A 15,224-nucleotide genomic window follows, 5' to 3' on the forward strand; every position below is an offset into this window, starting at 1 on the left:
GCCTCTGCTAAAAAAGCAAACCCTCAATCCACTCATACCTACAAACTACTGTCCCATCACAACAGTTCCATTTCTGTTAAAAATACTAGACAAGATCGCTTATAATCAAATAAAAAAATTCCTAGAACTTCATAAACTCTTAGGAACGCGACAATCAGGATTTAGTCCTCAACATGGAACTGAGACCGCCCTTATTGATTTGAAGGCACAAATTGATGAGCTTCGAGATAAACGGAAAACAGCCCTCCTCCTATTGCTTGACCTCTCTGCTGCATTTGACCTTGTTAACCACAAGGTCTTATGTAGCCACCTAGATTCGGCCGCCCACTTTTCCAAAGAGGCGATAACGTGGATCGAGTCCTCTCTAAGCGACAGGACCATGAGGGTGTTCTCCCCATCAGCAGCGGTGGACCCGATCCCTATCACCTACAGTGTACCACAGGGCTCTTGCATCTCCCCCACCCTTTACAAAATATTTACTAAGCCCCTTTTTGATGATCTGGACCTTTTTGGTATCATCTACACTAATTACGCAGATGATAATCAGATTCTCCTCTCACTTTCCGGGGATTACAACAAGGATTTGGCCTTGGTAAACGGGGTGTATCTCATCATGCAGGCATGATTGGTAACCCACAGTCTATGCTAGAATGATGATAAAACCAAGCTCATCATCCTAGGTACCCACCCCAACCTTAAGAAATTAGGCCAAGACTACTCTTCATTTGTAATTGATGGCAACCCCATTAAAGTGACCAAAGAGGTACAATTGGTGAAATTGACTTGCAGAGACAGCGCGTCCTGCAGCAGGCGAACTTGGACATCAAGAGCTAGTGGAGGGCTCGTTTCGGCACACCCACGCTTCCTGGAGGAGGCGGAGCCGGGAGTGTCACGTGACCTTGCACGTGACTCAGCCGAGTGCAGAAAACAGCGAGCCCACCAGCAAAGCGGTGTGAAATTGACTTGCAGAGACAGCGCGTCCTGCAGCAGGCGAACTTGGACATCAAGAGCTAGTGGAGGGCTCGTTTCGGCACACCCACGCTTCCTGGAGGAGGCGGAGCCGGGAGTGTCACGTGACCTTGCACGTGACTCAGCCGAGTGCAGAAAACAGCGAGCCCACCAGCAAAGCGGTGTGAAATTGACTTGCAGAGACAGCGCGTCCTGCAGCAGGCGAACTTGGACATCAAGAGCTAGTGGAGGGCTCGTTTCGGCACACCCACGCTTCCTGGAGGAGGCGGAGCCGGGAGTGTCACGTGACCTTGCACGTGACTCAGCCGAGTGCAGAAAACAGCGAGCCCACCAGCAAAGCGGTGTGAAATTGACTTGCAGAGACAGCGCGTCCTGCAGCAGGCGAACTTGGACATCAAGAGCTAGTGGAGGGCTCGTTTCGGCACACCCACGCTTCCTGGAGGAGGCGGAGCCGGGAGTGTCACGCGACCTTGCACGTGACTCAGCCGAGTGCAGAAAACAGCGAGCCCACCACCCTTGTGGCGCTAAGCCCGACAGGTGCAAAGGGCGCATACTGTTTTGTGGCTGTTTGGTGTGCTGGGACCCACCATCAGGGCTGATTCTGTGGAGGGAGGTAGGAGAGTGTCGCCCGTGTTCCCCGGGGGCCTTAAGAGAGGGCGGAAGATGATGTCAGGAAGACCCGGAATCCTGCAGACCCGAGCGCAACTAAGGAAAGCCGAGCGAGATGAAATCACGATGGTCGGAAGAAAGCCGCCGCAAGCCCACGGGAGAGCGGTAAGTGTGTTGGCTGACAGCGCAGCAAAGCCTTGCCATGATCTTAAGGGTCTGAGTTTGTCACCATCCAAACCTATTGAGCAGAGAGTTAATGGCGTCAATATCACAAACACTACGACCATATTAGGATCTTTAGACCCAGCACCAAAAACAGCTGAGTATGTGATTGACTGCCTAGAGGCAACCCCGCGCCCTCCATGCCCTAGCCCCTGCGATATATTGGAGCAACTGGACGTGCAACAGGACATGCAGTTCCGAGAAAGAGAAGCGGCCAAAGGGGGGGAGCTGGAGATATGCCCAATTATAGAAAGAGAGGAGCAGTCTGAGTATCAGACCCCAAGCGAGGTCCTGGAGGTGCAAAGCAGCACAAGAGATAGCCTCTGTGACCTCGACCGAGACAACGTGAGTGCCCGTGACATGGAGAAAAAGGGGAATCCCCCATTGACAGAGAGGGCTAACAACTTAAATAGAGTGGTCACACACTCTAATGGCCCCCTATTTAAAGAGAAAAGCATGCCAAACCCAAATCTTGACCGAGCGAATCCGCGCAGAGAAATCTGCTCGTTGAAAATACTAGCATGGAAGAATGTCGAGGAGATAATCAAAAAAGATATGGAGAAAGTAAAAAGCATCTCAGTGTTAAATAGGTCAGGCCCTCCTAATCTGGCATCAATGAGGCTCCAAAAGCGATGGGAAACTTCTAAAGAAAGTCCCATAAAGGAACCACCACCTGCTAAAAGTAAATTGGTCAATAATCTGGAGACGAGAGACAAACTGTGGCAAGCCGTAATGATGACCAGTCAACATGAACAAGAGCAATGGTTACCAGACGAAATGAGTGACGTAATGTCGGAGGACGAGGAAGGCATGATAAGTCGGAGACCGAGCGATTCAATCAAAGAGAGAAACCCACACGAAGAAGAAATCTGGAAGCCAGCAGTGGAAGTCTCCGCCATGGTCAATCAAGAGAAAGACCCCCGACAACAGCCCCGACGAAGCTCCATAGCCATAGCAGATCAGTTGATCAGAGATTTAACCCGATTAAATGCTAAAATGGCGGTCCCAAGTGTGAGCCGCAAACAAAATATCCAACAGCAAAGAAACACCTCTAACCGAACAGCTCTTGAAGAGTGCGGTAAGGATACCGGAAGAATGGAGGACTCAAATTGGCGTCTAGGACAGACAGAGAAACGAGGGACTGAAGTACATTCAAGGCATTATTCCCATATACATAGCTCGGACTCCGATCTCCATCAATCGCAAAAACATAAAAAGGGAGAAAGAGATAGAGAAAATTACAACGTCAATGCTTCAGCATATACATTAAGAAATATCAGAAGGTCCGGGTCGGGGTCGTCTATTACATCTACAAGAAACACTGAGACCGAAACAGAAAAAGAGGAAGTTGAACAGATTGAACATAACAAGACCAAACTATCGCAAAGGAAAACAAGGGCCAAGACTCTAACATCGAAAGCCATGATCGAAAAAGTGGTGAACGAATTACGACCAACTATGATGTCGGCAACGACAATAGCAACAAAGCCGCTAATAAAGCTCTATGAGCAATTAAATGAAACGTGCAAAGATCAGAACACACTGATCGCGCTGTTAAATACGAAAATAATTAAAATGGAAGGGGACATTTTGGAAATGACCCTACAAAATAAAATGTCATCTCGTGGATACGAATACGCAACAAACACACTGAAAGATGCCCTGAAAAATAACGCCGAGGATAAGCGGTTATTTGCAGAGGTAGCTAAACATGCGATACTAACCTTGAATAAAGAGCAGGTGAAAATGCACGCAAAATTAAAAAGATCCGATCAGTGCCCGGATCATTATGAAACGATACTGGTAGAACAAGAGCCCCAACCCCAGTTAGCCGCACCGAAAGAGCCCCCCCCAATAAAGCAATTGAGAGTGGAGGACAGAAACGAGGTTGGAGCAAATAAAAAATCAATCCCAAGGAATCACGACGTGATCAACATAGAGCAAGAAGGGAAAGAACAAGATCCCCAGCACAAAGACAGAATGCAAGAGCCAAAGACCACACGACCCGGAACCAAAGAGGAGGAGAACAGAGGGTCATCTGTTGTAGACTCTGGTAAAGATAAAAAAAGCGAGGAGACACGATTAAGTGAGCTGGAGGAAATAGTTGCCTCTTCAACTTCCGAAAACACCAGTAATATGAGCGATAGAATGGACGACAAAACTGAGGATACACGAATAAGGAAGGTAGTGGCCCAGGAGGCTCCACTATCCACTGAAAACATCAATAATGAGCATGAAGACAATAGGATGAAAGACGTGCGACCAACAGACAACACCTGAAAATAAGAGCTCAGATAAAGATTGGTATGAGATATTTGAAAAACAACCAGCACCTAATCCAAAGAATAGCGGAAATGGGATAATAAATGGCAATAATAAACAAGGGAAATGCAAAAGGAAAACAAAAAACCTGTCAGCCCCTAAGAACAAAAATGCTAAAAACACAGCAAACTTTTTTAGAAATATTAAGGCCCTAAACGTGACAATAAATAAAACAGAGTTGATTAAAGAGGATGCTAAAAAGCACGCGGTTAGTGATCCAAATACTGGACAAAATCAAAATAAGCAGCAAGAAATGCCTCGGCAAAACGGCACTGACTTAATAGAACTTGGTCAAGTTGAGGACGATGAAGATCTGATGAACGTGTCAGTATATAGCACCCATGATGACACAGAAGATGAGTCGAGAAGTGTGATAGGTGTCCCACAAAAAGGATGGGGGCAGACATAAGGATGCTACGCGAGATAGGGTGCCAGAGAGGACAAACGATGAACCGAAGAACAGGAGAGTGATACGACTGATCTGTCCATCGGAAAAGATGGAGGGCGCGCTGGTTGGAACAAGTGTGGATGATACCTTGGCAAAAAAGCCATTTTATACCATGGAAGAAAAATTAAAAATCAGTTTACTGAAAAACAAATTAGCCCAGGAGAACCATAGGAAGCAGATTAACTTAGAAGTTAAAGCTGGCTCAAATCAACCAGAAGTGGAACCATCAACAGATAGAATGCCAAATCTCACTAAAATAGTGAAAGAAAAGAGTGAAACAAGTGAGAGATTCAAAGAGGATTCGAGAATCCAAAATAATCAGGAGAAGTATAAGCCAAAGGAGGGCCAACCGAAATTCAGGGTCTTGATTGAAAAGATTGAACAAAATAAGAATGATAAGTCGCCGAATAGGAATACAATACTACAACTGTTCCAATCGATAACGGTATTGCGAGCTATCCGAAGCATCGAATTAAGCAGAGTCGAAATGATAAAAGAATATGGTCGCGCAAGTACCTTGGTACACATCGACTCAAGGAAGATCACTGCACTGATTATGATGTGTGAAAGGCAAATAATGGATGCAGGATACCAAATCTATGAGGTAGATAATCTACTAGCACCAAATCAGTGCTCACAGAAGGAAAATCAACAGCAGCAGGCTGATCAGCACGAAAAAAAGGGGAGTGTGGATAAAGGCACCGAAGCCGGTGAAGAGTGCAGAGAACCGAGGGAGAAGATAGACGACCCAAAAGGCCTAAAAATTGAAATAACAGTGCAGAACATACCTGCCACGGACGATCTAAACCAGCAAGCTCCGAATGGAAATAGCCCGAAACCGGAAAAAGAAGCAAATGAATGGGCATGGATAGCTAAAGCCATAAATAACCAACCACGAAGTTAATGCCAAAGGGACAAAAACACCATAACATGGGCAACTTGGAATACCAGAGGATTCGCACATCTTGCCAACAGTTCCAATGAAATGCTGAGGAATTGCGATATCGTATGTCTCCAAGAGACATGGCTAGCCAGTTGCCCGTGTATAGAAGGTTTTGAGGTGGCAATGAATCCGGCCATAATAAAAAAAAAGGGAAGACCCATGTCTGGTCAATTAATCTTGGTGAGTCACAAGAGCGGGTTTGTGATAAAGGAGTCCATGAATTTGTCAAACTACATACAATATGCAAAGATCGAGGCCAAAGAGTTTGAGGATCCACAAAAAAACATAAGAATACATATTTTCAACATCTATTGGAACAATCAAGAGGCAAAACAAGGGAACTTAATGGACGACCTGTTGGATGCCATGGATCACCTGAAATCAATAGAGAGGGATGCCAAGATGGTGATATGTGGAGACTTGAATTTGAAATTAATAGAAATTGTTAACAAACCCAAATCGGAAAAAGAACGATCAGTAAAGGATAGGAGGAAAGAAAAAATGTGGCTCGAAGAGATGGAAGATCGTGCTATGATAATGATGAATGGGAACACATTAGGTGATGTACCGGCAGTAGAGACATGGGAGAGAGGTACCCAGAGATCAATAATAGATTATTTTTTCGTGACAGAAAACATCGCTGCAGAAATGTCCTCCATGAAAGTGATAAAATCAACACAGAGTGACCACAACCTTGTCTCACTGATGTGGAGCCAACCCACACATAAGAAAATTCTACAGAAGCATCAACAATATGAAGTGGAACCCGGAAGAACAAGGCTGAGAATGACGGCTACTGATATAGAATCACTGGTAGAGGCCATAAACCCTGATTCATGCCATCTGAAGACACCAACAACAGAGTACAGTGAATTTATGGAAATCTATAGGGTGAAAGTAAAAGGTCAGGGGAAACTACAGTATAAAAAGCATGTACATGACAAAGAAATAGCTGAAAAAAAAAGAACTCCAAGGAAAAACTGTAGAAAGCAAACAAATGACACGAAATACAAGCAAAAGATAAGTCTGTTAAAAAACAACTACAGGTCAGAGGTGAGGTTGCATAGGGCCAAATTAGAGCAAAATGACGCGGAAGCCATGCTGAAGTCGTTGAAGCAGCGAAATTCCAGAGGATTCTGGTCTTTGCTAAATGAAGTAGAAAATCCCCAGAAAGCAATAATGAAGAACATGGTGACAGAAAGTGAATGGGAGAAGCACTACACATCCCTGTTCGAGAAACAACTTAAAACAGAAACACCGGTTTTCCCGAAAATACAACCATGGGATCTAAGCTTCAAACGCATAGATATTTCAACCTGTATTAAAAAATGTAGTGATTCAAGAGCAGCATGGCCAGATGGCCTATCAAATCTGATGCTGAAACAAAACATCGATGAATGGTCCACGTTTTGCGAAAGACTATTTCAAAACATCATACAAGAGGTTAGAATCCCTGCATCATGGAAAGAAGGCATAATAGTGCCGATATTTAAGAAAGGATGTCGCCTGAAACCAACAAACTACAGGCCAATTGCCCTGCTAGACGTACTTGGGAAGATCTTTGCAACTATGCTCTTACAGAAACTGAATACATGGCTAAAAGAAAGTAAGTCAATTGACGTCCGACAAGCAGGCTTTGTAAAAGGCGTGGGATGTAACCTAAATCTGCTAATATTGAACCTAGTAAAAATGGAAGCAATTAGATCGGGCAAGAAAGTGTATTTAGCTCTGATTGATCTGGCTCATGCGTTCGATGGGGTAGACAGAGAAACGCTATGGCAAAACCTGAAAGATCGTGGCTGCCCATTGAGCCTTATCCTGGCTATAAAAGAATTATATTCGCAAACATCGGTAAAAATTCGATTGGACGACCAGGGAAATCACTCAAAATCAATACCAACGGCCAGAGGGATAAAACAGGGCTGTCCACTGGGCGCTACCCTATTTAACTTCTACATATCGGAAGTGGGTAGGGTGTTTGAGGAAGTGCGAAGCACGCCTCCCACGATAAACGGAAATAAAGTTAGTTGGCTCCTGTATGCAGATGATATGGTAATTTTAGATCTTACACCAATAGGCCTTCAACGCAAATTAACAGCACTTAAAGAATATACAATAAAAATGGGCTTGGAGGTCAATGCAGAGAAATCAGAGATCCTGACCCTAGAAAATCTAAAGGGTACCTCGTTAAGAAAACGTCAATTCCAATGGTCACTCGGAAATGGAAAACTCAAAAAAGTAAAATGCAGCAGATACCTAGGGGTGTATATAAACTCAAGCCTGCGAGATGAACCTATGGTAGTTAAGACCCTGAGTAAATGTAAACAGCTGACAGCACAAGCCCGGGTAATCCATAACAAATATGGAAAATTCTCATATAAGCCAGTGATCAATTTCTATAAAAGCAAGGTAATCCCAGCATTAATATTCGGAGCGGAATGTTTGTTCGGATGTTCCAGTGAGATCTGGGCAAGATGTGAGGGGCACTTTTGGAAAAAGATTCTGCAAATTCCCCAAAGTTACCCGACCGCTTGTGTAATCTATGAAGTTGGTGTAGCAACGTTAGATGCGAAGATCACATGGAACATGCTAAACCTGTATAGGAAAACAATTGAAAATTGTGTCCCCCAATTCGAAATCTTGGCAGAACGGAACAGTATACAGCCCCACTCGATCCTCCAGCAATGGAGAGCAAACTGTAAAAGGATTCTGAAAGAGATAGAAGTAGACGAGAAACAGCTGGTCAACAACCCAAATGGAGTGAAAAAAAAACTAATGGATCTGGACTGGATTAAAACAATAGAAAAAAGAAATTCACACAAACGTATGAAGAACCATCCTGGAGAAGCAAAAGGGAGAATGCAGCTAACCCAATACCTTGAATTGTTTCCATGTAAAGTCCTAAGGAGGGCATATCTGCGATTTAGATTGAATCTATATGAAACTAAAGAAGCCCAAATCTATAACAGGAAATGGCAAAACGAAGATACAACATGCCGTCTCTGTCGAATAGAGTCAGAATCACTAAAACATTTGATACTTTATTGCAGCGAACTTATGGAATTAAGAACAAAATACCTGGCAACGGAAAGAAAATTAGTCTCCACGTATAGTGAGGAAGAATGGTGGGGAAGGCTACACTGCAGTAACAACAAAAAACTGGCGGTGGCACTCACATTGTTCTTGAAACAAATAGAAATCATGTGGGGAAAAATGGAGGAACAAACACAGACATAATTCACATACGAAAGAACCCCGAGTAGGGATTCTCCAAGAGACTGCGGCGTAGATCAAATGTTTGATAAACGAGACATTGAGAAATGAGGACGAGGTATTATAGATAGAGGAATTTTAAGGGAAAATTTGAGCCTCGGTCAGAGCTGAGGAGGCAATTGGACATTGTATATTCTATAATGTATAAGTTTTGATATAAAAAGATTTTCTAAAGTTTGCATAAACTAAATGAAAATAAAAAAAAAAAAAAAAAAGAGGTACAAACACTTGGCTTCTACCTCGACTCCACCCTCTCCTTTTCGAAATGGGTGAAGTCCATGGCCTCAGCCACAGCTTAGACCTGTAAACTCATCAGATCAGGCAAACCCTTTCTCTCGGATGTATCATTTTGGCCAGAGCCCTTATTCTATCTAGGCTAAATTACTGTAATGCCTTATACATCGGTGCCCACAAATCCACCATCCATAGGATTCAAATCCTTCATAACAATGCCTTGAGAGTGGCTCTAGGCGTGTCTAAAAGATCACATATATCCATAAGGCGCCAAAATAATTGGCTCTCTACCCAAAATAAAATTAATTTAAAAGTTGCATCCCTCACTCACAAAGCTCTTAACAACGCAGCCCTTAGTTATCTTGCGGACAGATTCCAGAGGAGAATTTCCACCAGACCATTGAGAACAGTTAATACCAATAGCCTTATCATTCCGAGATTTAAGTTGTTTTAGGCCAGGGGCAGCAGTTTCCCAGTTAGAGCGGCACAATTGTGGAACTCCCTGCCACATCCTAAAAGAGAAGATCAGCCCTACCTTAAATTATATGACCCAACTATATAAATTGGCTGAAATCTCAGGACAGTTAGCTCCACTCTAGTGCACATATGACTCCCTGCACATACACATGTATCCTTTTGTCGATTATGTACAGCTTCTCATATGTATCTATTTATTTGACCTTCCACTGCCTTGTATATACATCTTTGCTGTTCATTTATGCAACCTTGTAACTTGAGCTTTGCATATTCTGTACTGTTGCGACCCTGTTGCCGCCAGGTTAGGCGCGCATTATAAATGAATAAACGCACACGCACACACTCACACTCACTTAACTTTTCTTTGCGTTGGCACCTTCCATCTTCTGGGCTGCTCTGTGGATGATCCCGTCAGCCATTGTGAGCACTCATGTGGGTTGTGGCTCAGCCACAGCGGTCCTTTACTGCTTTTTGGTGTGCTTTATTCTTTGCCTGTAATCATTAGCTCACAGGTAAAAGACTGATTACCAGAGAGAGGAATGTTTACCATAACAAGCAGTGAGGGGAGAACTTTGCAACAATTATACATTAGGTCTCTGTGAAAATAAGAGGACGAAAGCCAGAGTCATAGAAAGGCAGAAGTGAAAAGCAATTTAGATGTGGAGACTTGAATGTATGCAATTTGCTCCTCAAGAAGCTTTGAGCTGAAGGGAAGAGGAGAAATGGGACAAGAGTTTGAAGGTAAACAGTGATCCAGCAAAGCATATTTTATAATAGGGGGAATAGAAGCATGTTTTAAAATTGGAGGGAAAAACAAAAGGTGATAAATATTACAGAACGCAGTTTTAAATAAATATTTATTTATAATGCGCACTAAGCCCTGAGGCATGAAGATTTAAGCGAAAAGCAACGTTTAGTGATTTCCGGAAGTTTCAGTAGGAGTGCTCGGCTCCCATGGTTGGTGGGACTGAGTTCCATTGTTGGGTTACGAAGGTTGGGAAGCTCGAGCTCCCGCTTTAGGATCTGAGAATGTAACTGGTCAGAGGGGGGCCGGGACAAGTAAGTGGCAACATCAGTTTTTGGAAGAGGAAGTAAGGTGGCCATGAACAGGAGGAGGTAAAAGAGACTGTGGAATCATTGGAATCCTTAGGTGAAGCAGATGAACAAATGTGTAAGCTTATTAGTTGAACGATTAGCAAAATCGCTGGCAGCGAAGGAGGAAGATAGAGCGGAGAAGCTATGGAAAGAATATGGTTAAGCAATTGGATAATCGGGGTGTCTTCTCATTCCATTACCCAAAACCTGCAACTCAAAGTCCTTTGACAACGGTCTAAAGCTAATGCATGTCGTCATGACTACAGTGACTGCTGATCGGATTAACCCTATCAACATTAGGAGAATTCATCGCTACATCACACACACCATTTGAACAGAAAACTAATCTCTACCACTGTGCTGAGCAGACTGGACTATTGTTCCAGCTTACTTATTGGATTTCTCCTCTACGCCTTCTCTATATTCAGCAAGATTCTCAGCTTTGCTACATGTACTATTTATAACCTACCTCAATCCTACCTTGTCTGCTCACTAACTCCAATGGCTGGCTTTCTATTCAAAACCATCTTCTCTTCAAATTACTATTTCTTCTCTTTAAGTCTATTCATAGTTGGCTTATGGCTACATTGCTGACTTTATATCTCCTCACCCTACTGCTTGTACAATGCAATCTACTTCTTAACTTGGAACCAACCCCCCACCCCCCCGTGCGCCCCCACCCCTGCGGCTTGTCAGGATTCCGCTTTTTCACTTTACTTGCACCACTCAACTGGAATACCCTGAAATCAAAGCGTGCCCAATATTGGAATAGGGAGGAGTTGGGCTCTAGTTTTGAATGCTCCTGCGCTAAGCTCTCTGTATTCATCTTGGACTCCTGATTCTTATGTGCAAGGTCACAGGTTGGTAGAGGTGAATCCACACCTCTAGGTAGGTAGACGGACGGTCCTGGTTACCTTGCAATGCATTAACTTGATTAAATTAATCTGGGTGTGCCAGACAACATTCAATGAGATTAGTTGGAAATGTATCAGATTGTTTCCTGCTTATTTCAGTCTTCATGCATGTAGTTACATATGTTTTAACTACATTCTCACGCTGAGATGCTGATGCACATTGATGCAATTAAACAAGCCAGCAGTATTTTGTTCCGACTGCAATTCTCATAGGAAGGCATAAAATAATCATTGTTGCATAGCAGTTTGCTATTCAAGTCAGTTGATTTGCTAATTAAACGGACACCTGTGTAGCAAAGTTTGCTATTTAAATTACCCTGTTAAATGAAGGCACCGCTCACGCTGCATTCCTCTTGCTTTCAGGGGTCTCTCCACCCTCTCTTCCCTGTTCACAGCAAGTTCAAACGGGCTAATGGAGAGAGAAAGAGTGCAAAAGTAATAATCTGATGTATGTGATTTCACCGAATCCATTTCTCCTAATGGTAAAGTCTTTGAATTTCTTTTTCTTTGATTTTCTTTTTATTATGTGGGGGAAGATCCACTGCCTCCCCACTCCAACCCCCAACCTTATCCGATACCCTTAACCCACCAACATCTATGTTTTAAAATGTAACCACTTACCCAATCAAATTTGAAGAAATAAAGTTGAAGATTTCTCATTCGGTGAAATGGTATTTAGGGATGTAACGGTATACAGTTAAAGATACCGTGCACCACTTAATTGAACAATAATAACCGTCACATTGTTTATACCGGTATACCGTTTATACCTTAAGTGTGCTTTTCAATCTAATTTGTAAAGGCTGCCGTAAGCATGTGCTGTGCACTCTTGGTGTTGCACTGTTCGATGTGCCGTCTGCCAAGTAGTTTCAATTGGAGCAGTTTTTAATGCCATTCCATAAACCACACGTGCTTTTCAATCTAATTTGTAAAGGCTGCAGTAAGCATGTGCTGTGCACTCTTGGTGTTGCACTGTTCGATGTGCCGTCTGCCAAGTAGTTTCAATTGGAGCAGTTTTTAATGCCATTTCATAAACCACACGTGCCTGACACAAAATCAATATGTTAGCATTAGGAAGAATAAATACAGTGACAAGAAGGAAAAGGGTTTACTTTGGCTTTGGGGCTTATATATTTATAATGGATAATGTTTGCTAAACATATGACAATGGGGGATTTCCCTGGTTCTATCATTGAATTCACAAATAATAAGTCGCACTGCCAAATTCACTCATCTCTGTGGGTATTTCCTGGTGCCATACCAAAGGGTAACATGTCCGTGATTACTGAACACCTTTTGGCCCGCAAGTAAACTAAAGGCTGTAACGTAAAGAGTGTGCGTGTGTGCGTGTGTGTGTGTGTGTATGCGCACAAGCGTATACTACCATCAGCCTTCATGGATCTGTGGCATGCAGGTTATCAAGATGGCAACATGTTCATCTTCACCAGTAGCCAGTGGGGGAGCTAAAAGCCTAAATGACCACTTAAGAAAAGCTATTCAGTTTGCTTTGCCAGTCGCAGCAGGGCTCCCCCCCCCCTCCTCCTCGCCACACGTGTGTTTGGTGGAAGCAAGGGGGGGCATTTCAGTGGAAAGTATGTTGAAAAGCCCAATTCTGGCCCTGGGTGCCTGGTTTTGTTTGGGTTGATAAATCTGACATTTTATGACCTTTTAGAAAATATTTGTTAAGATTAGTAGCTCCACCTGCTATACCGCGATAACTATGATATACCGTCATTTGGCAAGAAGGTTATCGTACCGTCATGAAACTAATACCGTGACACCCCTAATGGTATTCAGTGGAAATGTAGGTATTTGGTAATAATATACTGCACACTTTAAAGTGCCAAAGGCCATTAAAGTATCATTACCACAGATGGTGGCTCGGAGTACTAATGGTGATAAATGCCACGTTCATGGGTGTACAGGTCTGAAATTATGTGCTTGGGCCTACCTGACTTGGGGTTGAGGTTATTAGCAGCCCTGCCCTACCCCGAAAGTGGTATTTCATGATATATTGAAAATCATATCCATGACTGGCAAAGGCCATCTTGTCCACCTGAAGTTGACAATTACTCTGCCTGCTGCAACACGATACTACATACGTGGTCTCCGGCTATGACTTTCCCTTAGCATTGCAAACTTTTTGATTTATGAAACATCTGAACTTCTCCTTACGGAGCAAACGATGGGCCACATGTGGATCATACAATACATGGGACACTGCCCTTTGCATCTCCGACTGGACCCAGCTGCACAGAGCCTTGCACTGAAAACCTGTTTTCAGAGCCTTTTTATCCTATCTATTTATTTGTGTCCATTCATGCAGCTAACCTTTACATTTTACAGACTCTCATCTCACTAATGTCTCACGTCAGCAGTACACACAAATGCTGTATTGTTGCTCATTTAATGTCTTGGGTGCAAATAACTTTTGGTGACATTAAATATATTAGTACAAAATTGCAATCAAATGTGTTTGTTTGCTAAAGACATTTTTAATTAGCAAACTCTGCTAATCAATTTTGGAAAACTAATGTATGCCTTGCAAAGGGCCCAGGCAGTGCCTGATCCACCTAATGTTGCTAATCTGCACAATAGAGCCGTCTCGTCGTGCAGAGCTAGAGTGAGGCGGTATAAAAGATCTTGCTTGATGCCAAACAAAAATATAAATGAAGCAAGCATCTGGTGAAACGAGATGCGTTTTCAAGTCTACATTGGGACGCATTTTGGTTATAGCATGCCCACAACTACATTGGTTAGGCGTAGTCTAAACATGGGAGCTACACAATTAAACATGGCAGGCACTATTAAATTCCACTTGTAGTTAAGGCACAGGGATGAGTTGGGCCTTAAGGTAGCACATTACACATTTCCACCACAAATCCCTCCTATAAGACCTTTACTCCAGTATCATCCATTTACCGTTACAGGAGCATACATTTAATAAAATCGCACATCGTGTTAAGAACTTCTCAGCAATTCTCAGTAGTTAAGTTTTATCTCATAGGCTTATTGGATCTTTCTCATAGAGGTGTAAAGATAACTGTTGGTAAGGCTTCCACAATAAACAACCACGAAGAGAATGAGAATAGACGAGAGCAGTGTGTAGCATTGCTCTTCCAAGTGGCCAAGAGAATTCAAGAGCAGATAGTATAATGACCTTCCCGAGGTGTTCTGCTTATGGAGGCAGCTACAGTCTTGCATGTGTGGGAGATATCCGTGATATTACTATCGGAATTAGGTATGCAAGTACAGCATTCCGACTTTATATGAGCGCAGACGCACCCCTAAGATGCCAGAATGGCACCATCATCCATGTGGCTAGTTGTTCATGAGAAAGCGGAGAAAGGAATGAGGAAGTATCACTTGGAATCTCTTCCAGTAACATGTATAGTTTTGACCGTGTCCTGGGTAAATTTGACTCCCAAACCAGGAATGATCTATCCCATACACTCCATGAAACTTCCCCACCCAGAATTTCTTTTACGGCATGGGAATGAAGGATACCTTTTGGAATGATGTTATGGCAGGCAGAACATATCCCATGTAAGAAATTCCTACCCAGTCCAAGGACAACCAACAGTTAGCATGGACCCCCCAACAGTTAGCATTGACCCAACACATTAAGTATGTTCCTTTGAATGTGGCATACCCAGAGGTGAAACCTTTTATCAAAGGTGAATATGTAACATTGTTGATAATTACACTGGTATTGGTT

General features: G+C 43.1%; 1 protein-coding gene across 10 annotated transcripts in view; it reads left to right on the top strand.

The window, feature by feature from the left end:
* GSKIP (GSK3B interacting protein) overlaps positions 1-15,224 on the top strand; it is a 480,402-nt gene that overhangs the window by 101,907 nt on the left and 363,271 nt on the right. For 3 of the 10 annotated variants that reach the window (XM_069637708.1, XM_069637712.1, XM_069637705.1), the window contains exon 2: positions 11,870-11,988. The exons of the other annotated variants lie outside the window; for them this stretch is intronic. Coding sequence is in view for 1 of the 3 variants with exons in the window: in XM_069637705.1 (XP_069493806.1) it covers positions 11,953-11,988 (36 nt within the window). In the remaining 2 variants the exon portion in view is untranslated. The remainder of the gene's footprint in view (positions 1-11,869; positions 11,989-15,224) is intronic. 10 annotated transcript variants of the gene reach the window in all.

The sequence above is a fragment of the Ambystoma mexicanum genome, chromosome 14 (genome assembly GCF_040938575.1).
Source record: "Ambystoma mexicanum isolate Mex_15411 chromosome 14, UKY_AmexF1_1, whole genome shotgun sequence".
Classification (NCBI taxonomy): domain Eukaryota; kingdom Metazoa; phylum Chordata; class Amphibia; order Caudata; family Ambystomatidae; genus Ambystoma; species Ambystoma mexicanum.